At 41.0% G+C, this 24,769-nt stretch overlaps 2 protein-coding genes across 5 annotated transcripts; both read right to left on the reverse strand.

Annotated features, from left to right (window-relative positions):
- Positions 1–1,000: 1,000 nt before the first annotated feature.
- LOC134087918 (transcription factor-like 5 protein) lies at positions 1,001–5,850 on the reverse strand. 2 transcript variants are annotated; one of them, XM_062541764.1, is made up of 7 exons: positions 5,723–5,850; positions 3,990–4,688; positions 3,748–3,904; positions 3,477–3,648; positions 3,185–3,377; positions 2,849–2,990; positions 1,001–1,961 (listed from the first exon to the last, which is right to left on the reverse strand). In XM_062541764.1, exons 2-7 carry the CDS (start codon positions 4,685–4,687, stop codon positions 1,836–1,838), a joined length of 1,488 nt encoding a protein of 495 aa, XP_062397748.1. In that variant the 5' UTR covers position 4,688; positions 5,723–5,850; the 3' UTR covers positions 1,001–1,835. The 2 variants fall into 2 exon arrangements, with proteins under 2 accessions (XP_062397748.1, XP_062397749.1); XM_062541765.1 differs by lacking the exon at positions 5,723–5,850 and adding an exon at positions 5,376–5,519.
- A 641-nt stretch (positions 5,851–6,491) lies between these two features.
- LOC134087915 (death-inducer obliterator 1-like) lies at positions 6,492–24,245 on the reverse strand. 3 transcript variants are annotated; one of them, XM_062541760.1, is made up of 16 exons: positions 24,143–24,245; positions 22,517–22,562; positions 21,533–22,383; positions 20,175–20,487; positions 19,717–19,956; positions 19,357–19,540; positions 13,790–14,225; positions 13,352–13,511; positions 13,035–13,151; positions 12,803–12,949; positions 12,577–12,706; positions 11,990–12,482; positions 11,706–11,859; positions 11,401–11,490; positions 11,116–11,311; positions 6,492–10,997 (listed from the first exon to the last, which is right to left on the reverse strand). In XM_062541760.1, exons 3-16 carry the CDS (start codon positions 22,366–22,368, stop codon positions 7,048–7,050), a joined length of 7,446 nt encoding a protein of 2,481 aa, XP_062397744.1. In that variant the 5' UTR covers positions 22,369–22,383; positions 22,517–22,562; positions 24,143–24,245; the 3' UTR covers positions 6,492–7,047. The 3 variants fall into 3 exon arrangements, with proteins under 3 accessions (XP_062397744.1, XP_062397742.1, XP_062397745.1); XM_062541758.1 differs by having other exon boundaries at positions 12,577–12,709; XM_062541761.1 differs by lacking the exons at positions 6,492–10,997; positions 11,116–11,311; positions 11,401–11,490; ... (5 more) ...; positions 13,352–13,511; positions 13,790–14,225 and having other exon boundaries at positions 18,972–19,540.
- Between the last annotated feature and the right edge of the window lie 524 nt (positions 24,246–24,769).

Below are 24,769 nucleotides of genomic sequence, written 5' to 3' on the forward strand. Positions count from 1 at the left end.
TCATGGCAGTTGGAAAGAACAGGCCTGGAAAAGTGAGACTTGAAATGGAGACTCCATCGAAGAATAGGACAAAAAAGGTAGTCCATCACATCAGCGGGGCGAGAGTCCATCAGCTATGCTCTGAGTGACAGCACAAGTTTACTCCACACAGAAAAGACAACTCTGCAAACTGGAGAAGTGGTTACTAACCATTCCAAACCCATCACCGTGTATATGTATGTGTAAAAAAAAAAAGCAAAACCTGAAAAAAAGATTACTTTATTCCCTTCATCTTATTCTGCCCCAAGTCCATCTAAAGCTCCTTTGGACTTCATAGCTGTGATTGTTGGCAGACTAACTCTTCACCACGGTGCTATGAAAGTAAACACATGCTTCAAAGGTTTTTTCACTTCAACCAGAAGAGTTTACCTCAAAGCATGGGCAAATACACAGAAACTGGTCAAACATAAGAGAAAATGTGCAACACGTACATTAATGAGCCCTGCTTTGTGTAAGAATATGAAGAAATAAGTGTTCAGATATTTTGTATATTACTGCACCCACCATATTTTTCATTGAGTTAGTTTAGTTTTTTAATGAAACAAAACTTAAAAGTGTTTTTTTTTTGTCATTGTTGTGTTTTTGTTTTCTTTGAAACATGTTTGAACAAACAACCCCCCTTTCAAAATGGTTCCAAAATAAAACAAGGAAGTGTCTTTGCAGACGCTTCAGAATCTGTAAGTACTGTAAGTCATTGGCGAATCGTGGGCTTTTTCACAATTTCTGGCAATTTTCACCATCTCCACTATGTACTGGTGCTGTAACTATTAAATATACATGATTTTAAATACTATTTATTATTTGTGGGTGACTTGTATGTACAGTAAGACGCTATAGCACCATGTTGTAAGAAATATTGAATAAAGCCACTTTTCAGTAAAACAGTACTCTCCTCAAGTAATCAAGTCTATCAGCTGAACTGTATCCATCAACAGAAATACTCTAGTTTTTGACACACAGATGACTAAAAGAGATTTATTTTCAGTTGTGAACACAACAACGCAAATAACATGTATGTATGAAACATTGAATAATAAACAGAAGGAACAACTGCTTGAATAGAAGAGAGCTTATCCTTGTGGATATAAATACTAACACATCATTCAAACTATTTACAGACAGTTGGGGCATGTTTCTACAAGAATATGTGCACTCTTATTAAAAGATGCATTTCACAAATTGGATCAATGAATTCAGAATATACAGGTTCATAAATTAGGATAAAAAAATATGATTTCAGAGAGTAACGATACCAGTTTCTTTTTAGCCACAGGAGCTCCTCCATCACAGAGGAAAAGAAAAAAAGAATTTCTATGGAGAAATACTGCCATCTATAGATGTTTTTAAGAATTGTCTTATCTTCTACAAAAGTCTTACAAAGTTGAGTAAAAAAAATATGGAAGCCTGTGGACAAATTCACAATCATGTACATACATATAAAAATGACAGCTGTCTCCTCCTTCCACACAGAGCTTGATCGTTACAAGTGTTTTTGAGTGCATAAAACTGGACAGGAGAGGCATTTTAAATAACAGACCACATTTAACCACAAACAATATTGCCACAATACCTCTAAGTCTGCCCAGAAGAAATTAAGACTTGATACTCCTTACAAGTTAGAGTAGTAGAGCACATACGAATAGATTGCTGGGCAACAAATAAATTACAAATAAATTATATACAAATAAGGGAATTAAATGTTAGGGTCAGATAAGTTAAGTCTATACAAATCATTGGCCAGAATTGTTAGGTAACTTCATGTTGGTAGACGATGCAGCTGCTGCATTTTGAAGCAGTCATTCCTGTGTGGGTGCGCTGTGGTGCTCTGCCACAGTATCAATAAGCTGGGTGTGCAGGACTGTGGTGGTAGCACTGGGCTTGATCCGCAGTCCTGTCTTACCACAGAAGGTGCTCTGGAAGTCCTGAGAGACCAAGGGTGACAGATGGACATGAGCTTTGTTGTGTCACTTGAAGTTACTAACTGTACCAATTTTCTATATGCTGAATACCTTATTATTATTATTATCATCATTATTATTATTATTATTATTATTATTATTATTATTATTAAGAATTGAAACACTTAACTAAGTGAAATTAAAACTACTGACAGAAAGTATGCGATTCTAGGAAGTATTATATTTAAGATGCTCTCGGGTCGTATCACAGAAACTTACTATCTAAAGTCTTAAGTTAAGACAGGAAGAGTACCGTATACGATTTTTTCCCTTCTTGATTTCATATTACAGAAGCAGATCCTAACTAACTACAAGAATCCTATCTTATCTTAGCTTAGGATGTGCTAGGTTGCAGATAAATGTTACTGTCTATCACCAAGTTCTCAAACACATAGCCTAGGAGGTTATAACATTATTATGTGGTGGAGGTGAGAGATGAATGGCTATCCTAAAGTCAGGAGCATTTACTTAAAGGAACACTTCACCGTTTTTTCATATTAAACTATGTTATTCCCTTAATTTTGGGAGGTTAGGGTGCTTCTGTAATACATATTTCTTTTCTAAAGTTGGGATAAGAAAATTTACTTAGGAATGGTTCTTCTGTGATGGCTTCTTAAATCAGATCCTAAACCAGGTCACTACAGTTATCAAATAGTTAAGATAGGATTTTCAAGTTAGGAGGTTTCTGTAATATGGCCCTTGGACAGTAAGTCTATTCAATAAATAAGACAGACAAGTTTTCAAAAATATGAGTCACTTGTATGTTTTTGAACAGATGAAGTACTACAAATATTACTTAAATACTACTCAACCGAGCAGTTTGTGACCTTAACTGTGCGGGTATGCTATACCTGTTTAAGTGAATCACCATAGATCTCTCTGATGTATTTGAGGAAGGCAGTGGTCCACTGGAGGGTGGTGGCTTTGTCTGTCTCAGAGGAGCAGAATGGCACCAGCAGATTGAGCTCATCACAGCAGACACGGATCCTTCTCCTATGGATCAGAAAAAATACATAATTCGCTGAAAAACACAGGGCAGGTATAAACATATAAATATTTTACTCGTGTTGTGTAAAGTGTTGCACATGTATGTATTGAGGAAAGCATATAAGATAAGGTATATTTTCAGCACTAAGTACAGTATATGTTTAAAATAGTATTCCCATGCATGACTTATGCCCCGCTACCTGCGGTCCCTCTCCTTGCTGTTATGACGCTCCCTGCGCTGAGTGCTCTCCATGGGGGGGCCTGTCCTCCTTCCAGGCTTGCCTGGAGCCACAACCCTGGGGTCTGCAGTGTGCTGGATGATGCCTGGGACATGGGCACGGGAACCACGGGTTCTCGCCCGCTTGAGAGTGTATTGCTTACCCACTGTGCCATCTGCATTGACATTTAACGGAGAAAAATATGACATTTGAAGAAGACAGCTGACAATCAAATGTTGCTATCGAAGACAGGACCACAGCTTTGTAGACATACTTTCAGGCTTGACACAAAGTTGGGCATCTGAGGCATCTGTACGAACAAAGCATGGGGCCTTTGCTGTGGCATCAGTTCCTCTTTCATGTCGATAACTGAAGGTGAAGTTCTTGGGGATGATCAGCTCTGAGTGCTTATTACCATCATGCATGTGTGGGAGGCCTCCAAGACCCTGTCGAATGAGCAAAACTCAATTACAGTTGTATTTCTTTACACGTCTTATTGCTTGAATGACAATCACCATGACCCACCACCCTAATTTTTTTTTTACCTGACCACGGGTATTTCCCACCGCATTGAAAAAATTCCCTCCGTATGGGTAGGGACACTCAATGGTGGGATTCCGATCTGATTTAATCCACTTGTCTGCCTGTGAGTGCATGGCTATTCCAGTAGCTTCAGAAGAATGCTGCAGCATTGTCAAAAGCCTTGAGAGACACAATGTCAATTAGGTCGTTGGTTGTTACAAGAAAGAATTAACTAAAAATGAATTCAGATATTCAATGAACTTACGTGTTCAGAGCTGCTGAGTCCTGCTGTCTGGAAACATCACATGGACTGCAATTGAACCTTTTCTCCAGGCGGACTCGCGCAGGTGGATTAGGTCTAGATTCCAGCACTGGAGCACTTCTGTGGTCACATGTCTCAACATGGTCTCTGGATGCCTCCATAGCACATCTTACTTTAGCTAGGACAGAGCCTGGGACTTCCCCACAGCTGGTTGGTGTCCTCTCTCCAGTGTTAACATCATCATCAACAGGATCACTGACCAAAACCATTTTGATCTCTTGAATGTCCATTCCTCCTTCTTGAGATATTCCTGAGATGGTATATCGTACATCAGAAGATGACGGCTGCGTGCTAGCCTGACACATTACTGCTGGGCTGGATGGTGGAGAGTTGGCTGTGTAATCAGTCTCGCTGTGATGATGGCTGGAAGCCCTGCCTTCACTGTAAATGGCTGAATTTGTCCTGATCTCACCAGATGCCTCCTGCTCAGCTGCTTGCGCTTCTATATGAGACTGAATGATGTGCTGAAGGTGTGTATACTCCACTTCTGTCATTTCCAAGAGGCTGAATTCAGAGCTCAAAACTTGGCCTTGCTCGTTGGAAACACATCCATTTTGGCTGACAATTACACTGACAGGGTCAGAGGAGTACTGGCCACTAGGTGATACATGAAGTGCTTTGCAAGCCACAGATGTGGTCATTCTGCGAAGGAGCAATAGAAACACATAGGTCAACTTGAGAAAGACAAGAAACGTCATACAATCGATCATGCAAAGCTAGCCTGTAAAAAACTGAAAATGCTTCCACTGGTCAACTGGTTAACGTCGTCAACCGTAACGTTGAAGTTAGTTATAAAGTTAAATAATGCACTAATTTAGGATTATTGTGATCCTGAGCCAACAGTTCCCATTTCGGACATTAATTTAGCTAACGGTTATTAGTTTTTAGCAGGAAATGGTCTGAGGGATTAATTTGAATCTTGAGGGATCTGTGAACATTGACTTACGTGAAATTAACATTAGTTATTCATTAGAGATGAAAATGTCAACATTAGGCAGCCAGCCGACAGTACATTAATGCTAAATCCCTGATTAAGATTAACGTCAAAGTTTGATCATTTACTTAGACAGTAAGTTTAACATTAAAGGTCAACCAAAGCTTGACGTTAACTTAGCTGGTTAACGTTACTGTTAGCTGCTAGCTGCTAGTGAAGGTCAATTTAGTAGCATCTAAGTTAGTCACCAATCCTCTCAGGTCTGACTATTCATTTTTCGATAGATCTTAATGAACTGATCGTTGACCCTTGCTATCTGACCAAGTTGGATTTATTTATCTCTTCAAATGAATTTTCCCGCTCCACACAAGGAGCCTCGCGCTAAAGAAGCTAACCTAGGAAAATCAGCCGAGGTCGAGTCAACACGAGCATCAAGCTGGAAGTTCACCAGACAAGAAAATTCTTACTTATTGAATAACATTAACATTACATCCACCAATCTATACGTGCAGGCACTGTAACGTTAATTGAACTAACTTATACCAAATCAGCCGTATAAACAGGACAACCAGAATGAACGTTACACTTCAACTGTACAAATTGTTAGCAATACAGCCATTATTAGCAGCAGCAACACATTTGGCAATGCTCTCTGTTAAATTGAGCTATGATGGGTGTGTTTGTAAACAGAATTTAAATGAAACTTGAGAACCAATCGTTAATGCCTACATGAAAGCCTTACCTGACAGACACTTTTGGTCGGAATAAATAAATCGGGATGAATTCAATTCATGAACAGCAACAACAATCGAGGTGTTTGTTAGTAGTCCGCTATCCGTTTACCTTCGATGAAAATCACCAACTGTCACTTCACTTGTTGCTGAGGCAAAAGGAGTAGTGAGTGAGTGACATGAGTAGTGTGAGGTGATGACGTGATTGTTACTTTCAGAGTTCTGAATCTTGCAGTAGGTTATACACATTATTTGATACAAAGAATCAATGTTTAATAAATACTTAGAAAACAGATGTACGAATTTACAGTTTGAGTTCACAATGTAATCAAACAATTTAATGTTAATTGTATAAGCTTACTTCATCAGGTGTAGTCTACCGCTTTTGTCCAAAGGGACATAAACAACAATAGGCTACAATAGTTAAATTCAACAGTGAAGAAGTTGGTAATATTAAGGAGAATAGCAATACTAAACAACAATATCGATTCACTCAATAGCCTAATGGAAATAACAAAATACTCTAATATGTAAAGTGCATGCCTTTAGACCCCTCTTTAAAGACCCAAAACTGAATAGGGAGCGCTCTGGGCAACTCATTCCCCAACAAGGAACCACTTTGGAAAAGTGTCTCGAATTTGACTTAGCGTTTATGCATGCAAAATGTGTAGGCCTAGATAAGAAGAAGGTGGACAGAGGCCATTAATCATTTATTTTATTATTTTTTAATCATCTTTCAGCAATTGCAGTTCTCTGATTTCTCAGTGGTACAGAGGACACAACGCATAATTTTCAAAAGCATAATTTTCAAACTAGTAATGTTTTGGCTCCCTATAAAACTATTTTTCATGAACCATATGAACTACAGTATCCAATACACAAAATGCTTTTAAACAACCAAATTAAACCAGTATGGTTTATAACACTTCCTCATAGAAAGTACAAATAAAACATGTACTTTTGCTTAGTTTGAAAATTGACTATGAAGATGAAGAACAGAACAAAATAGTCTGCAAATTACACAGAAATGGTAAACATAAAAGGTAAAAGGATTCTGTATGCACAGTAAAAAAAATCTGTATGCACATTAACAGTTTAATTTTGAATCTTGCATATTGCAGTGCACAATAGTTTGGTGCTGCTAAATTCTTTTCACAAATGCATTATTATTGCAACTTGTCTGACACAAAACAGGCATCTTCACAGAATCAATGTTATGACATGTGCACACAAGAGGTGAAGAACTCAAGAGGTATCAACTGATATTTAAATGTATACAATGCTCTTCTGTTTTATCTTGACTTCTCCCATGATCTGTCTTTGTAACTCAGGATCTTTATCTATTTCTCTCTCTACCTCTGCCCCTTTTTCTACCAAAGGCCTTAAACCCTCCATCTTTTTGTCCTCTCCTTCCTGTTCTCTCATGGAAAGATTGGTTCCTGTCCTCTTGACTACTACTGTGAGAATCTCTGTCGTGGTCCTGGTGCCTGTTTCTTATTCTCGCTCTCTTGGCGTAATCTCGATCTTGTCCACCCTTTGGCCTCCTTGCTTCACCCTCACTCTCTCCTGTGTCTCCTCCTTTGCCTTTATCAAACCCCCTCCCTCTAGAGAGAGACCTTTTCCAGCCTTGCTCCCTAGGCCAAGGCCTCCTGCCTCTCTGTCTAGGAAAGCCGCCATCAGACATCCTCCTCTCTTCTGACTGCTCTCTGGTGTATTCATGCGAGTGGTAGGGTGAGGGGTCCTTATTCTCTCTGAGATTTTTTGTATTATCTGATCCTGAAGTGTCTCTGTCAAAATCTCTGTCAAAATCTGTTCCTCCAGGTGGATTTTGTGGTGGCCAAGGGTTTTCTACGTTTTGAGGAGGATGTTGCATTGTGGGATTAAATGGTCCAGTGGGACCCCCTGGAGGGGTCGGTAGCAAAGGGCCAGAGTGTCGTCGAGGCAGTGCATCAGACTGACAATTTGGCTTGTCCAAACACAAGCCTGGTTGGCCTTTATTCCCTAAAAATGGTCCTGAAGTGGGATCTCTTGGTCTGGGAAATGGGGGGCAGTCTCTTGGGCTGTAGTGATCAAGGTGATGAGGACTTTGCTCTTCGAAGGTTTGTGTGAACTGAGGTGAACCGGATTTGGGAAAATGATGCAAAGGTGCTCTTGGATCTACTGACATATCATGGGGACCAGGGAAAACAGCACTCCTGTTCTTAATCATTTCTCTGTTTCTGTAGTTGTCACTTGGGCCTGGTCCGCAAAACCCTGGCCCGATCCTTTCAGGAGTATTACGTCCATGCTGCTGGTCAAATCTGTTTGGAGTCAAATGTGTTCTCTGCTTGCCCCATTCTAAATCTCCACCCCTATGCATTTCAGGGTGCTCAGTGGGGGCACCACCGAAAGAAAATTCTCCATGATTATCTCTAAACATGTGTGGGGGAGCAGGTATGTCATTATCATGAAAAGGGTGACAATCATTAAAGTCACTGACACTGTTATTGTTTGATCTCCATGGAGCATCAACATTAGGCATCCTGGGACCATGGCTGACATTAAACTGCCTGTTTGGAGGCCCTGGTGGTCCAGGTCCTGGAGGTCTGGGGCCTCTGTTTTCAAGCAGTCCTTGAGGAGGTTGTCCAAATGGGCCTCTTGGTCCTGGACGACACATTGGTGGATGAGGTCCATCATACTGGTTTGAGTTAAATGGTCTATCCCAAGTGTGCTGTGTTCGACAATCAGGGTCACTAAACTGTCTTGAAGGTGGACCTCTTGGTTGTGTGTTTTGACTTGAACCTTGTTCCTTGAACTTATCCTCTGGTGGATGAGGTGCATCACACTGGTTTGAGTTAAATGGTCTATCCAAAGTGTGCTGTGTTCGACAATCAGGGTCACTAAACTGTCTTGAAGGTGGACCTCTTGGTCGTGTGTTTTGACTTGAACCTTGTTCCTTGAACTTATCCTCTGGTGGATGAGGTGCATCACACTGGTTCGAGTTAAATGGTCTATCCAAAGTGTGCTGTGTTCGACAATCAGGGTCACTAAACTGTCTTGAAGGTGGACCTCTTGGTCGTGTGTTTTGACTTGAACCTTGTTCCTTGAACTTATCCTCTGGGGCAGAAAAGGTTGCACCTCTTTGTGCCATGTCTGAAATTGTCTCACATTCTCTCGGTCCTTCCCATCTCTGTTGCCTTCTACTTGTTTGTTTACTCAATGAATCTTGTTCCTTGAACTTATCCTCTGGGGCAGAAAAGGTTGCACCTCTTTGTGCCATGTCTGAAATTGTCTCAGATTCTCTCGGCCCTTCCCATCTCTGTTGCCTTCTACTTGTTTGTTTGCTCAATGGAACTTGTTCCTTGAACTTATCCTCTGAGGCAGAAAAGGTGGCACCTCTTTGTGCCATGTCTGAAATTGTCTCAGATTCTCTCGGCCCTTCCCATCTCTGTTGCCTTCTACTTGTTTGTTTGCTCAATGGAACTTGTTCCTTGAACTTATCCTCTGAGGCAGAAAAGGTGGCACCTCTTTGTGCCATGTCTGAAATTGTCTCACATTCTCTTGGTCCTTCCCATCTCTGTTGCCTTCTACTTGTTTGTTTGCTCAATGAAATGTTCGAACCTCTGTGCTCAAACCGTTCTCGGTCATGATGCTTGTTATTTTCACTTTGTTTGACACTGACTGATGATGGTTGGGAGGGCTTGACTTCATGACTATCACCTGATCGTTGCCTTTTCCTTGGTGATACATCTTTTCTCTCTCCTTGGGATGTTCGGCGTGATTCATGGCGAGACCTATGATGATGTGAATGACGAGAAGCATCACCAGATTGCTCTCGTGTCTCTGTTTTGAGCCTACTTGCTTTTTTATGTGTATCTGTCTTTGTAAACTCTCTTTTGTCAGCTCTAACTTTTTCATCTACTTTCTCAGTAGATGACATTTTTGTTTTTGTTTTCTCTGTGCTTGTTTTGTTCTCAGGAGATGCTGGACTCTCAGTCCCTTGTTTAGCTGTCTGTATATCAGTTGTTAATGGGTGCTTCTCTGGTTGAATGGTTTCTGACTTTGAAGATCCTAAAGTGGTATTTTTGTTACCATGCTCACTCTCAACTGGCTTGTTATCTACACACTTTGATTCTCTTCTCTGCCGTGGGTCCCTCCTCTGATTAATAACTGGCCTATCAACAGTATCTATGGTCTGCTTTTCTGCAAGTTGTAATAAATCACAGTTTGACAGATAGGAAGTTCTAGGAGGAGAAAGTAAAGCATCTGAGACAGAAAAGTGAGCCATTGACATCCCTGCTGCTGCTCTTTGCCGAGACAATGCTTCTTCTTGTTCCTCCAGCTGACGTTTTTGCTCCTCAATCTGCTTGTTCAAATCCAGCAGCATTCTCTGCTGGTCAGATAATACCACTGTGCCATTGCCTGCATTTCCACCAAGGTCAGCTTGCATCTCTTCAAAGAAAGTGCTATCCTCAGGGTCATAGGCAACATCATCCTCGATTGTGGGCTGCTGTACTACAGTTTTATCTTCAAATGCTTTGACTGGAGTTTTGGAGTTATCATAACCCACTGCTGGATCATACTCCTCTGGGTCATAAGGTCGATCATCCTCATTATCTATCTCCTTCATCACTGGGATTGTGCTGGTCTGATTTAACATCCCATACTCAACTTCTGGATCATACTCAACTTCTGGCTCATACTCCTCTTCTGGATCATATGGTCTATCGTCATCTTTGCTTATCTCAATATTCTCTACTGGTGTATCTGTAGAAATGTCTGTATGTCCATACTTTTGAACAATCAGATCAACCTCTGCAGTATTTGGGGCTGGGGATTTGATGTCTACTGAGGAGCTTTGTTTAGGTGAATCCATTGCATTAACAGAGGGTTCCTCCTTCTTCCCAAACAATGTTTTAAGAATGGTTTGCAGGGGATTTTTGCCAGCTGACACAGAGGGATCTGAGGCACTGATTGGTTTAGAACTAGCAGCAGTAGGTGCTTTAATGATTGACAGAACAGTATGGGCTAAATCAGACGGAGAGGACACAGAACCCGAGGAGGAAGAGTCTGGAGATCCAGGGGGCGTTGTGCTAATTGGGATCTCTGGATCATAGGGTTGCCAATCATTTGGTGTCACACTAGCGGTGGCTGTTTTTGCAGTAGGAAAACCACCATCAGATGATTCTGAAGCAATCTGAGTTTTAACTCTTGTTTCATTAGCCTCTTCTTTCAAAGCCTCAGGAAGCTTTGGTTTCTGACATACAGCTAGACCAAGCAGCAGATTTGGACGCTTCTGCTCAAAACCTGTGGAAACAAAACAACATTTAAAATGTGCTGTTGTTGCTAAACACAGCTCTTGTCAATTACAGTGAAAAACAAGGATGAAAGTCTAAATTGAGAGATGATCTAATTCAGTGTCTACCTGGTCCTTCAAGTGGCAGAAGTAGCGAGGGGACAGATTCATGAGCTCCAAGAGGAATGAGGTAGAAGTCCTTGATGTACTTGCAGTGGTTGGAAACCACACCAAAACGCCTTCGACTGTTGAAATACGAAAAAAGAGACACATATGCCACTTCCTCCTCATCCGTCGCTGGTTGGAAACGGATCAAACACAAATCCTGAGAGGAGAGCGTGAGGAGAGCGTGTTACAACAGTGTTTAGAAAGTGTTGATGAAAACAGCTAGAGAGCAGAAATTAGTGTACTTACTTTAGAGGGAGATGCCTTTACTCTCTCCACATACTCCCACACTGTTTGAGGCAATATCCGACCCCCGATGTGAATAGTGTCGGGTATGTCCTAAATAACAGGAAATTGAGTCCATAAAGTATACTTTCTAGAGATAAATATACTGACATTAAAATGTAACAACTATTTTGTGTAATCTCGTCAATCTAAATTGTATTAATCAATTTCAATTGAACATATCAGTTATGTTGAATTTTCCAAGTGAAAAAAAGAAAAACCTTCAAATTAATGAAATCAACAAATGAAATAATAAATTGTGGTCTAACCTCATTCAGGTATTTTGAGGATCCTGAAACCAGGTAACCCTTTGTGACAAATTTAGCAACTGTTTGCATGTTCAGAAATCCTTTCCATATAGTCTCCTGCTTTAGTAGAAAATGACGCGTGTCTTTGTCCGGAGGAGGTTGAGAAGACACCACACTGATAAAAAGAAAAATGGAAACAAGGAAGATCACAAACATTGCTTAAAAGAGTGAAAGGGACCATACAGTATTTTGCTAATGATACACTTTTAGATTTTGTTATGAAGAGAGTAAGTGAGGACAAACACCTTGCGGGTGTCCGGGAGGTAGAGTACAATCTGATAGATGATCCAGTGGGTTTCATCAGGATAGATTTCGGGACAATAGGTGGAGGTGGAGGAAGTGGTGGTTTGACTGGTTTGGGCGCACTGATTACAGGTGTGGTGGGAGGGGATGGAGTGATTGGTGGTTGGTGTACGCGGGGTTTAACAGCAGGATGGAATCCAGCGGTGCGCGGATCTTGTCTAGTGATGGACACAATGGACACCTCAGGTATAACAATGGGAGTGAAGTCTGACGACTCCTCTCCGGTGTCCGGAGTGTCCTCTGGTACAGGTGACGCTGGGGATTCCATAACTGGCGATTTGACACGTGGCACGATGGGTGCTGCTGTCCTCTTCTCTGTGCCACGGCTCATCTTAGGAGGCCTCTCTTTGTGTGATGTCTCCTGCTTCTCCTCTGGTTCAGATTTCTTCAGTCTCTTAGCTCCAGGCTCATCATTATCGTCAGCTGATATCTGACCTATACATGGCCAATAAAAACACATGAAAGGGGTGTATTGTTTGTAAAATCAGCAACATTTAAATTATTCTTGATTTTTGGATTGTTTTCTTACCTGTGCATATCCTGCATTTCAGATCAAAGAGATGGGTTTTGTGCTCTGATGTTGTATCCTTCAGCATGCTGCTGATGAAGTCTGGAACTGACGGCATTTTGGTTGGTTGATTTAGCTTGATTCCAGAATGCTGCTGTTAAAAACAAACAGAAAACATGTAATACAGTATTTACAGAAGAACTGAATCAAAAGAGTAGGAGAGAGAGAGAGAGAGAGAAATGCTCACAGAGGTTGTGGAGGGTGATGGTGAGTCCTCTGACTTGCGTGCTGCTACAGAAGACAATTGTGTAGTTTTCTCTGTTACACCACCAGGGGGCGACTCCTCTTTCACGTCTTGCTTCATCTGCGCCATGGCTGGACTGCTCTGGGGAGCCTAGCAATCAACGGTGAGAGATCATAATCAAAGGCAAGGCCATCACCAGCCGAACAAAGTTTTTCCTCTAAGGCTGGCAATTTACCTCAGGCGGTTTACTGATGTTTGGAGATGATTGTTCCCTGGCCTGTAACTCATCTTGAGTTAGTCTGATTAGCTTTGATGGTGAGATTTCTCCTTTGATCACCTGATAGAACAGCACCTGAAAATTAAAATGAATGTCTTTTCAGTGATAATGAAACACTTTGTCTACACCTAAACAAGCATTTGTATTCTACAAAATGTTTCTTTTTAAATATTACATTCCCTGTCATGTTCCAGTTACAAGGCCCTAGCTGTGTTAACATAACACAGTTCATTGTTTAGCAAACAAAATATAAACAAAAGTGATACTGAACTTACCTTATTTTTGGGATCTTTCAGGTTGAATAAGATCAACCTGTACTTGTTCTTGTATTTACCATCAGTTGAGAGGTACATACTGTACATCGCCTTCTCAATGTTCACAGCCAAATTCCCAACTTCACCTTCTGACAATGCTAAATCATCACTGTCATTTACCCTGATGAAAGCAATATGAAGGAAGTTCAATTGTATCAAGATTCTACTGATTACTGCAATGTTCATTGGGTTTGACCAAGAAATCAGATCATGGAATCATATGCATTCAGTTACAGTACTGACTTTACCTAGTGTATATGTATAATGTGCTGGTAGTATACTTTGACAACATGACTATTCTGATGTTGTTTTTTTTATTTCCATGTTAAAGTGTCATCGCAACATTGAAAGATAGACAGGTGAAGAATAGCACATTTTATATGTTTTCAGAGTTCTTACCTTTTCCAGAGAATCTCAGTGAGGGACCGGCGGATATTTAGCCTAATCTGATTGTTAGGCTTCGGCTTTTGCTCTGATGGCATTTGAGGGGCCTGAGGTCCCTGCTGAGACTTGGAGGCTGTGACTGAGGCAGATGTAGGGGAGGAGGCAGATGAGGAGGGAGGTGACTGTTCAGGTGATTTTTTGGGCAGTAGAGGCAAAGACTCGCTGATGCCGTGTGCAGCCGTAGTTTGTTGTCTGGACGCAGTCGAGTCTGAAGCCAACTGTACTGTTGGTTTGGAATTAAGAGGCAGCAGATTGAAATCTGACTGTACAGTCCTGCTTGCAGGCAGAGGTGCGTTGTGTCCAGGTTTGACAGTCACCTCTGAGGGTGATTGGGATCTCCCAAGGTCATCTCTTTCTGTTTTACTGTCTACATTCTGAGCTGCTTTTTTATCTGTTGGAAAATAAAAGGAAACCTCATGGCACCACAAAACACCAAATTCAGATTTACTGCTTTGTGATATTTAAAAGTAATTAATGCATTAATTTCAACAATGTGAACACCTAATTAAGAGTGAGTGTGTATCCTCTAATCCATTTAAAAATACAAACTATCAATTGGAATCAGATATTAAAAATGATTAATTCTGTATCAGAAGTATCTGTTCAAACATGTTGTTCAATAAAAACATTAAGGCAATACATTATTTCCTGCTCCCATTCTTCATGAGTTGAAATAAATTATTAGGGATCTTCTTCCATAACACCCCCCCCCCACACACACACACACACACACCCCAGTAGCACTGCATTGTGTCATAAAACTGCATACAACCAGGCCAAAGCACAAGACTACCCTGACAGACTAAAACTTGGACTTGTATAAGTTCAATACTTGAATATATTCGCAAGAAGCTTAAAGATCAACTTAAATTCAATTTCACTAGTGGTTTTGTCCCTTTTAAATCAAAAGGGAACAGAGAGTGTCCAGACCTATTTTCAACTGAGAACAGGTTAGGAGTAGGCCAGGATAGGGGTCAGACCCAATCAGGGGTAGAGTCTTCTACTTCTGGTTCCCCACCCCTGGTTGAGCACCTGCTCAAGGCATTAAAAAAGTTCTACCGTGACCTCAAACATTTTATAAGTGTTCTAAAGATGATCTGTTTTAGTTCATAGTAAAAACACATCACACTACTCAACTGTTGCTGGTGCAGATGACCTCTGCCTTCACAGTTACTTCTTTACTTTAAGGAGTAGCACTCATAATAGCGTAAGCCAAAAGAAATGTGCGGAAACTCCCCATTCATATTTCTCTAACTGATATAACTATGCAGCCCCTATGAAATCATGCTAGGCCAGCCACTATGGGCAATGGCCAAATAAGCAGTGGCCATAGCAGTAGCAGTAAGTCTTTTCAGCAGTTTTTGCTGATTCAAGAAACTGTAGATAAATGCATTCAAGAATGAAAAGAAATATTGAAAATTAGACAGTACAAGTTATGCACAGAAGTGTATGATTTGCTGTCACCATGTGTTATGCATCACAGAAGGGGATTTATGGGTAGGTCTCTGAATAGGTTTGCACTTTGTGTGTAGTTATGGGTATGACATTTTGTTGCTCCAGTGGCCGTTACCTGACTACAGACACAGGGAGAAAAGCTATTTAAATCACACAGGTATTCTGGCATGTCCCAGTATTTACACAGATGTCCTGTCCTAAGCTTATTGTTCCTTTATGTTCCTTTAATCATGATTCTTGTTGGTCTACCCTTCGACTTTATTAGCAAATTCCGCTTCTCCAAGTGTCACGTGATTTCAAAATAAATAAACAAGAAAAGAAAATAACCGCTGTGTACAGAAAAGGTTGGATTAAGCATTTTTGCTTGGTAGTGCTTCTGTAAAAATCCATACAAAATGTGATATTAAATAAGCTATGATAATGCTGATAATCTTCAATACTAGGGACCTAAAAAAACTATATAATTTAACAAATGTTAAGCTTTACGTGGGGACCGTTGAATTCACTGACTTATACGCAGAGGAAAAAGTCTGATACTTTGTTTAAAATATTAGCTTTTTGGGTCTGAGGCAAAAAAAAAAAACGGCAATAGGTGACCAAAAAATGGCCCATTTCATATGTGATTTACCCACATAAGCCAGGCTGGCAAATGTTATGAACTTCCACATTCCCAAGAGGTTGTTCCAACACTGGACACTAGGTGGCAATCACGAATAATGATTGAATGAAATTCTATGGCCCTTGAATTGTATCTGAAGGGTGTTCCTGCAGTTGGTGAGAAGTAATCAAAACAATGAATGTAACGCCAGTGTCGGTGCATGTTGGTTTGACAAAACACAACAAAGTTTCTCACAGTGTGCGTGTGTACACATAGATCTGGTTTGTGTGTGTGTGCGGGGGAACATGTTTGTGTGCACAAATTCATGTGTATGGAATTCTAGGCACAAGCTCTCTCTGGTATGAAGTTTGGAAATCATCTCATCTTTCTGAAGAAATCACTGTCAAAGGTGTCCTCATGAGACACTGACATCTGGTGACATTCCACATGTGCAGGCCAGGCTCAACTGGCAATGACTGTGTGCATTCCAGGGAAATTCAGTTGTGTGCGTTGTCACCCACTTGTTTGATCCTGTGGGGGTTTCGTGGGCATTTTCACCTAAGCCAAAGACATTCCTACTTCATGGGATCACTCAACCTGATACTTTAGACCTACAACTGACCCTAAGCCTTTTAAGTCAGTTTTGCTTCTCCATTTCCTTTGTGGCATATGTATGTAATTCTTCAGAGTATTCCTTTTCTTTTCGTTTCACAGGGGTCCAACAGGTCGGCTCTCTTTTGTATCCGGCAACGTTCCAGGCCTCGACTGTGTTTCCCAACATGACGTCCACGTTGGGGAAGTTGGTCAAACTGTGTGTCAGTGCTAGAATTAATGATTTGCTTTTAAACTAGCCTCCTATTGACAATAATTGTGTGGATAGTGTAAATAATGGCCAAGGTGCAATGGATTTTGATCCATGTTCACAGCAAATTCCTTACTCTCTTCAGTCAGCTGTTGTCAGTGTACCTCCAACATGTCAGTCACAATTACTGCTTGCAATGTCTGTGACACAGGTAAGGGTTTCTCTTGTTTTGCTTTCCTGCTCATCCACACAAAAACTGGCAGATTTACCCCCCCCCCCCCCCCCCCCCCCCCCAAAAGTATGTGTGATGAATGAAAAAATGTGTGATCACTACTGATACGTGCTCTTATAAAACTACCTACATTTTACCGTACAACGTTTTTGCCGTTATTTCCACAAAAAACCTATTCATATAAAATCTTGAGGGCATTTTGTGTAGATCTACAATGCAACTGGGGGAAGAGAATAAACTTTGAGGCACACTAGATAAAGTCCAGCAGTCCACAGCATGAGAAAACTGATGTTTCGATGCAAACCATGGCATAGATGAAATAAACTTAGATCGTGTGCAAGGAAAACTAGGGAAAGAAATACTGATGGCTGCAGACTTGATGCCAACTACCTTAAAAACCTAGTAACCAAGGATTCAAAAGAGTAAAAAAAAAAAGGAGTAGAGATTTAAAAAAAAAAAAAAAAAAAAAAAGTTGAGAATAGATGAGACATCTCTACCACAATCGGCACGAGGACACAGCTTGATTCTGGCCAGAGGTCATTGGCTGAACCCACTCCCCATCTCTCTCATTTCCTGCCATCTCTTCACTATCCTGTCAGGTGACCGGTGAAAAAAGGCAAAAAAATGGCCTGGCTTTATAGGATGACAGGACAACTGGCACCACTTGGTGTATGGTATGAGCATGAGTGTCGAAACCTTCTCAATTCAGATTTGGTTCCCGGTCCCCCAAACAAAAAAAAACAGACACACCGATTTTGACCTATTTTGATATAAAGAGGTCGAGTCTTAGATTTTGATGATGCGTATGGCGATGACTGTGCTCAATATTGACCATTATAGCACTGAGCGGCTACTCGGCCACATTATCCAAAACATAAATAAAAGGTTCCCAAAGTTCCAAGACCACATTTCCTTTAAATTCCTATTCTATGGTATCTAATGAGGCAGTGGTCTGTCACTATATGACACACGGGTGATGTAGAAAATACAAGACGATAATGATAGATGATAATGGACTAAATTGTTACATCACATAGAAATTATTCAAAGAAGAGCTTCTAAATGTAAGCATTTCAAAAACATTCCAGATTCTGAAATGTCCCTGACTTTTGTCTAAGCAGTACTGTCAGTGGAAGAAATCATGCAAGGGCTAATGCACAAGAGAGTGTACATAGTGTGTCAAAATAAAAGACGAGGTGAGGGTAAGAAACCTAAGGCACCATAGATTCAGCTTTCTTCTGTGTAGAATAGCCAGACTTTAAATACTTTTTTTAACAGACATTTGTTTGGAATGACTTACCACTTTGCATTTTCCATGTTAGTTAGCGAGACTTAAACACTGAACCCAGAATTTTGATCATGTGTTGGTCACATGGTCTTAGTTCAATGTTATTTTGAACTGCGTTAAGTAGTTGCACTTATGTGATTTTATCTACTCTAATGATTTATTATTAATTTCATCTTGTCATATGAATTGACTATACACTTATGGGATACAGTCATGTCACGCCATGGCACACCATGGCACGATATATCTGTGAGAGCAAGCCAACAAACCAATAGCATAGTTATTGATGGCATTCATCGCTACTTTTGATATTGCAGTTTTGACAGAATCCAGTACAATTCTGTCAGAAGATACTGATATCTAAAATTGTCCCATTAGGATATCACCCCATTAACGTGTAATGCACAAAATAGCCCGTTAGGGTGAAGATTGCTATTTGCTAGCCAATACAGAACTGATATTGTAGGGGGCTTTGCCAGTTGTTGAATTAACTTGTGACGCTTATTGATATGAATTATGAAAGGTAAAATTGTAACTAACTTATTGGCATGAATTCGGAAAGATAAACGTGTTTATCACATTTGAAAGAAAACAAAACTGTGAAAGCAAACTGTCCTTTTACCAAAGGTAGAAAGCCATAATAATGTGGCATATTTGATCATGCACATTCATATTAGTAGCAATCTGCAGGACATAAATAAAAGATGCCCTCAATCCACTGCATCACAGGGAGGATAGATGATCTTTTCAAATTCAAAATGTACATATTTTTTATTGCCACAAAGCCAAGGCTGGTGGTTTGTGTATCTGAGTACTTGACAAGACAGTCCATTATCAAGCTTTAATAAATACTTACCTGAGGAGTTAAAATGTATAATAGACAGCCTGCCAGAGTACTTACCTGTTTTTGTTTGTTTTTGTATGCAGTGTTTTGTTATGGGTGGATGTGTATTTTCATATGACCTTACTTCCAGAGATGTAAGGGCCATTTGCCTTTGTTGTGAATTTTAAGTGGTGTGTGACTACATAATGAGTTTGTCATATGAAATCAAACAACTGTAGTTTAGAGCGGTCAAATAACATGTGAGTGATTTTGACAGAAAACATCTGTAAGTGTGTGGTTTGAGAACCGTTTGGTGATACGTACTGGACTTGTAAAAAACTGACGAATCTATGGCAGAAGTCTGCTGTGCCCTCACTGCCTCAGTTTGGGTGCTGGGCAGCACAGCAGCCTCTTTTTCCTTATCTGCACCATGATCCTCCCCCTCTCCTTGCTGTCCTCCAGATGACCTTTTCCTGGCCACCTTGCCGAGAAGAGGCTTCATCTGCGCCTGGAAGCAAGCGTGGAGAGTCATCAACACAAAAGCAACAACATGTGTGGTCCATTTCACGTCATAACTGAAAGAGTGATTCAGAAAAGCAACTACCTGCAAGACAATCATACATTCCTAAAATTAAGAAACAAGATGCAACCCCAGTCACCCTAAACAACAGGACTATAGATTACCTTCAACGCTGAGAGAATGGTAGGTTTACTGAGTGCTTTAGGTGTGGGGTTAGCCTGTGGTGGTAGAGGCTCCAGTTTGGGCGTTTTTTGCTCAGAGAGAGACTTCATGGTTACCGCAGCATGGCGGAGGATGCATTCATGGCCGCAGTACACAGAGTCAGGTAGAGCACTCTTAGTGCAGCCAGGCCCAATGCATTTTGGGAGAGCCTGTTCCTCCTCCACAACAGCACTCGTCACTCCCTGTTAGGAAACTTATCTAGTTATTTTCCAACCCATGGAAAAAACATGAACTCATACAAAAAATATTTTGAAACAATCTGTTTTTACGAAAGTAACATGATACTGAGGAAAGAGACAACATTTTCTTCTCCTTTTCTCATAATTCACTACACACTGCCATTTACCTCTACCAGGTGACATTTGTAAAACAAACACCAAGAGAATAGTAACAGTTTTACCGGCTGGAATATTTTAAATTTCTTCTTCGTTCCTTCGCTGCTAGCTTTTCTAATTTTTCCCTTGATGCCTTCATCTTCACTTGGTCTATCTTCACAAGCAGGTGGTGACATGAGACTCTCAGAGGAAGACATCATCCCAGTAGCAGAGAGAGCAGTCTGCACTGTCTGGACAGGCACAGGGCTTGCACAGGGGCTACAGTTTGGGCAGATGTAGTCCTCCCTATTCATCTCCATTAGCCGCCCGCGCTTCTCTGAGATGCCGACACAGTCACCATGAAACCACTCTTCACAGCGATCACAGCAGATCATGAACCTAAATGCACACCATGAGTTCAGGAAATAAGCAGGAATTGTAATGCCTCATTCATTCAGTATTGGGCTAACTAACATTAACATCCAACTTCTGTCATATTTCATATCTGTAAAACAAACCACAGTGAAATGTACTAACAAAAATTACATAGCATAATGCCTCAATCAGATGACAAACTGGCGTACGCATTCTTTGAAGAAAGGGGAAAAAAGCCATGGTAGAAGGCCTCTTGCGTCAGGTGACGGGTAAATATCCAGGCTACACGAAGGAATGCTATCATAGCTCTCTCTTGTTCTGTATAAAAGTGACCGAAGGCTAGGCTATTTTACTCCTTTTACACAGGAATTGCTAGGTAAGTTATGGGTGTGTTAGTTAATTGCCACTCTGAGCACACTCAAACGTTTTAAACGTGCGCTATTCTATTTTCAAATTGAATTTATGAATTCACCCATAACCAACACATGAATTCCCCGTCAGCCCAGTGTAACAGGCATGAGCTGGACAACCCCTACAATTTTGACATCAATCACTGCTGTCGGTAAAATCCAACAGGCCGCTAGTTGAATAGCCCTGCCATAGGTAAATGTCAAGTGTACCAGTTCTTGTGAACTTATTTTAGAATTTTGATTCTCCACCCATGTCTTACTCCAATCCAGAGTCTTTAACCAAAATAGCCTCCATTCTATTTTCTGACCCTAGGTTAAAGGCCATATAAAGCAGGGTCTGATTTGTGCTTACTCTTCAACGCTTACTAAGTGACAACAACAGGTTGTGGCTTCATAGCCTCTCTTCCCGGTCCATCTCCTCTTCATAGTATAATGAGACACTACAAAACACTGCAACCTTTGCTATTACAAACTGTTACTGTTAGTACCACATATGAGTTGAGCTAGAACTTCTTTTTTTTCACCCCATGATCATAATGGTAGGCAGATCATTTCATTGGAAGTGACTGAGTGACAGTCTTGAAGACACAAATTGTCAGAAATACATAACCAACACAGGAGACCATTGGTTCAAAGACATACCATTGATTCATACATACCTTTTGTTATGTTTCTGTCGACAGAGGCAATACACAGCATCTGGGTCTGTGTCCTCACTCTCACATCCTTCTGGTGATTCTTCACCCTCCGTGTCATCCTCCTTCCTCTCTCCCTCCTCATCCTCAGTGTCTGGAAACTTGGACGCAGATCTGTGCACGCCTCTGGCTGGTTTCTGTCTCCTTTTGATCAGCATACCATCTTCGCTGTCTGCACAGATAGGGTGTGACGATCCGGCACTGCTCAGAGACCTTGGTGGTGGCTTACCTGTTTCTCTAACTGCTACCTCCTCCTCCTCTGTCGATGTTTCAATCTGTATAACCTCTATAACTTTTGCACCATTTGCTTTGGGCTTTGCTTCTGCTTCTGCCTTAGCAGCAGTCTTTTTGCCCTCCAGCAGCTTGCGTCTTTTCAGCCTCTCTGCATACTCTTTCAGACTTATCTCCTCGCTGTCTGTTGTCCCCTCACTCAAAGGCTGGTTCTCAGTAGGCACCGTCTTTACAGGCCCAACTTCACACACATCTGATGACTCTAAGCGTGCAACCTCACTGTCTGCCTCAGTAGTGGTCTCAGCACTGACAGATGCGAGAGAGGCATTTGGCAAACTCTTCCTGCTCCCCCTGCCCCGCTTACTCGCCGGTGTTGGTGTGGTCTCAGTAGCTTGTTTAGCCCGGCCCCTTCCCCTCGGTTGGCGACCACCACGGCGACTGGGCACTGGTTTGGCGTCTTCCAAAAGCTCTCCAACCTCTTCCAGGAACTCCCGACGGGCAAGAGTGGTGCGCCGAAAACCCCAGGTCTTAGTGCGTCCTGTCCTGGACCCATCCTGACTCTCCTCCATTTTCAGGTCTGACAGCTACAGACAAAGAAAGAAATCCATAAATTCTGGGCTGCCACAAAGTTCCAGTGAATTCCTTAGTTTACAACAACATCAGGTGAATGCATGTTTGTGTGTATGTATGAAAGGTGTAGAGCAATTATATGCATACCTTTCACACAGCTGTCATTAGGACTGTAAGAACTAGCAAGTTCTGTCTGAGGGAAGAGAAACAAGGAGATAATAAATTCTGTTAATGTTGTGTCTAACTGTGCAAGAGTATAAATGCAAGCATAGCATTGATAGCAAGCAAGTGACATTTATAAGTTCTTTGCAACACAATGTGAAAACATGGTAACAACAATATTACAACATCACAAAGATTACAAAATGTGATTCCCTTTAGCTTAGACCAGAGTAAAATTGCAGCAAAGGCTCCATCTGCATACACTCCAAAACATAATCCCAGTGCTGTGCATCTGTTAAGCAGTGTTTGTGTTATGTTTTAGAGATTATTTAAATTCTATCATTTCATATAAATAAGAGAGATTAGATGAAACATCAGAAATGCCTTTTTGGCCAAATTATCAGACACAATTAGCTTTTGCACAATACCTCCCATGGCACACACAAAGTATATTCTCCACAAACACCACCGGACATAGTTAATGCAAAATGTATGCAGAAAACCCCTAGCAATATAACGGGACATTCAGCTGCCTTGATAGTTGATTCTGATACTGGTCACCCGTCCTACACACTAAAACAATAATCAAAGCAAAGATAAAGCTTGAATGCTAAATCTCTCTCCCTTTTCAGACTGTCAACAGTAAAGTCTACACAGTTCACATTACCCGAGGTCATCAACTAACTGAGAATGTTGCTATTATTCAAGACAATGGCATTTGTTGAATAATTAATTCCTGGCCTGATTTGATCAAGAGCACGGTTTGCTTAATTTCTATTAATGCATGGTCAAAGATTTATGTGCACTCAAGCTCATGGTCTAATACAATCAAACGTCGTATTATGAACTTGGCTGCAAGTCGATTTCTTTCAATGTATTCATTGTTGCATGAAAGAGGTGGGCGAACATGTAAAAGAGATTAGAGGGCAAATCGATTCAAAGATGACATCCTTGCACCATTCGATCTATTGCATTGATACCGGTTGTTTTGATAAACCTGGCAAATCATTATAATCTGCTTTTCGCCTCTTATGCAAGGCCTATTTCTGTCTGCACGATTCTACATTTCGACTTGAGGAACCAACGTTATGAATTATTCTGAAAGTGTTGATTAAACTAAGAACACAAAGCAGGCAAGAGCCAAACGCATGCCGACGCGACGACAGAAACTACTGATCTGCGCTTGCATTCCATTGCATGTTCAGGATGGCATCTGATTTAGCTGGCTTAGCATAGACACAACAACACATAGCATCTAGCAGAGACCCGTGAGTTAGCTTCCTCAAACAGCTAGCTAACAGCTAATCAGACATATATGCACGTTGAGCGGTTTATATGGTTAAATGTCTGACTGTGACGAAGGATTGTAAAATATACCAATTAAACAACGGAATTGACAAATGATTTAAGTATGAAATAAAAGATTTTGGATTATAACATTAGTACCGTTACCCGGCCAGCTAACTCAGCTAAATTAGCTAAGAACAAGTGGGACACTCCACCAAACATTTCAGTTTCGTGGTCAGAGACAAAGCATTGCACTCGCGTGCTCCACGTGGGAAGAAAAAGTGTGTTTGCTTGTGTGTTGTAATATATTTGAAGTCGACTTACTTTTATTATTTGAAACGTTTCTGTACTTCATGCGGAGAGTTACGTTAAGTTACTTTATCATCAGCCCTCCATGTTGTTTGTCCAGCAGGTAGGCGTGGTTACAAAAAACTGCGCGGGAGCGACACTGAAGGCGTGGAGGAACTGGACTCGCTCCTGAGGGCAGGCCCTATGGGGCAGGCTGCCCTGGAAAAATGTCAATCTTTTTCCAGTGGGTTTAATTTGGATTGCTCTGAAATTGGCCACTAACATACAATCAGTGTTGGGGAGTAACGAGATACATGTAATTGCGTTACGTAATTCAATTACAAAATAAATGTAACTAACAGTAGCCTAATAATACATTACAGTTAGGCCTACTGGAGATGTGTAGGCCTAATTCAATTACAGTAACCTACTTTTTAAATTTGAATTATATTGTCAGCAAAACCTTGCAAAGAATATTGTAGGCTATGTAAAAATAACTGTTTCCCTCCACAGTCATAGTTTGATACGGGACCTTCTGATAGGCTCTATCACATCTACAGAGGCCATCAGCGTAGGCTACATGCCTGCCTGTGCATGCAGTGATCTGAATTTCAGTTTGCCAGCAATGTAATATGCAATGCATTTCATAGCTAGAAATGTAGA

This window comes from Sardina pilchardus, chromosome 7, assembly GCF_963854185.1.
Source record: "Sardina pilchardus chromosome 7, fSarPil1.1, whole genome shotgun sequence".
Taxonomy (NCBI): Eukaryota; Metazoa; Chordata; class Actinopteri; order Clupeiformes; family Clupeidae; genus Sardina; species Sardina pilchardus.

Coding starts and splice junctions, on each gene's coding strand:
- LOC134087915 (XM_062541758.1), bottom strand. CDS start 22,368: ATGGAGGAGAGTCAGGATGGGTCCAGGACAGGACGCACTAAGACCTGG. Junction 12,483..12,576: donor GAAATGCAGGATATGCACAG/GTAAGAAAACAA, acceptor GGCCATGTATAG/GTCAGATATCAGCTGACGAT. Junction 10,998..11,115: donor TCTGCCACTTGAAGGACCAG/GTAGACACTGAA, acceptor TTGTTTCCACAG/GTTTTGAGCAGAAGCGTCCA.
- LOC134087918 (XM_062541764.1), bottom strand. CDS start 4,687: ATGACCACATCTGTGGCTTGCAAAGCACTTCATGTATCACCTAGTGGC. Junction 3,905..3,989: donor GACTCAGCAGCTCTGAACAC/GTAAGTTCATTG, acceptor GTGTCTCTCAAG/GCTTTTGACAATGCTGCAGC. Junction 3,378..3,476: donor ACTTTGTGTCAAGCCTGAAA/GTATGTCTACAA, acceptor ATGTCAATGCAG/ATGGCACAGTGGGTAAGCAA.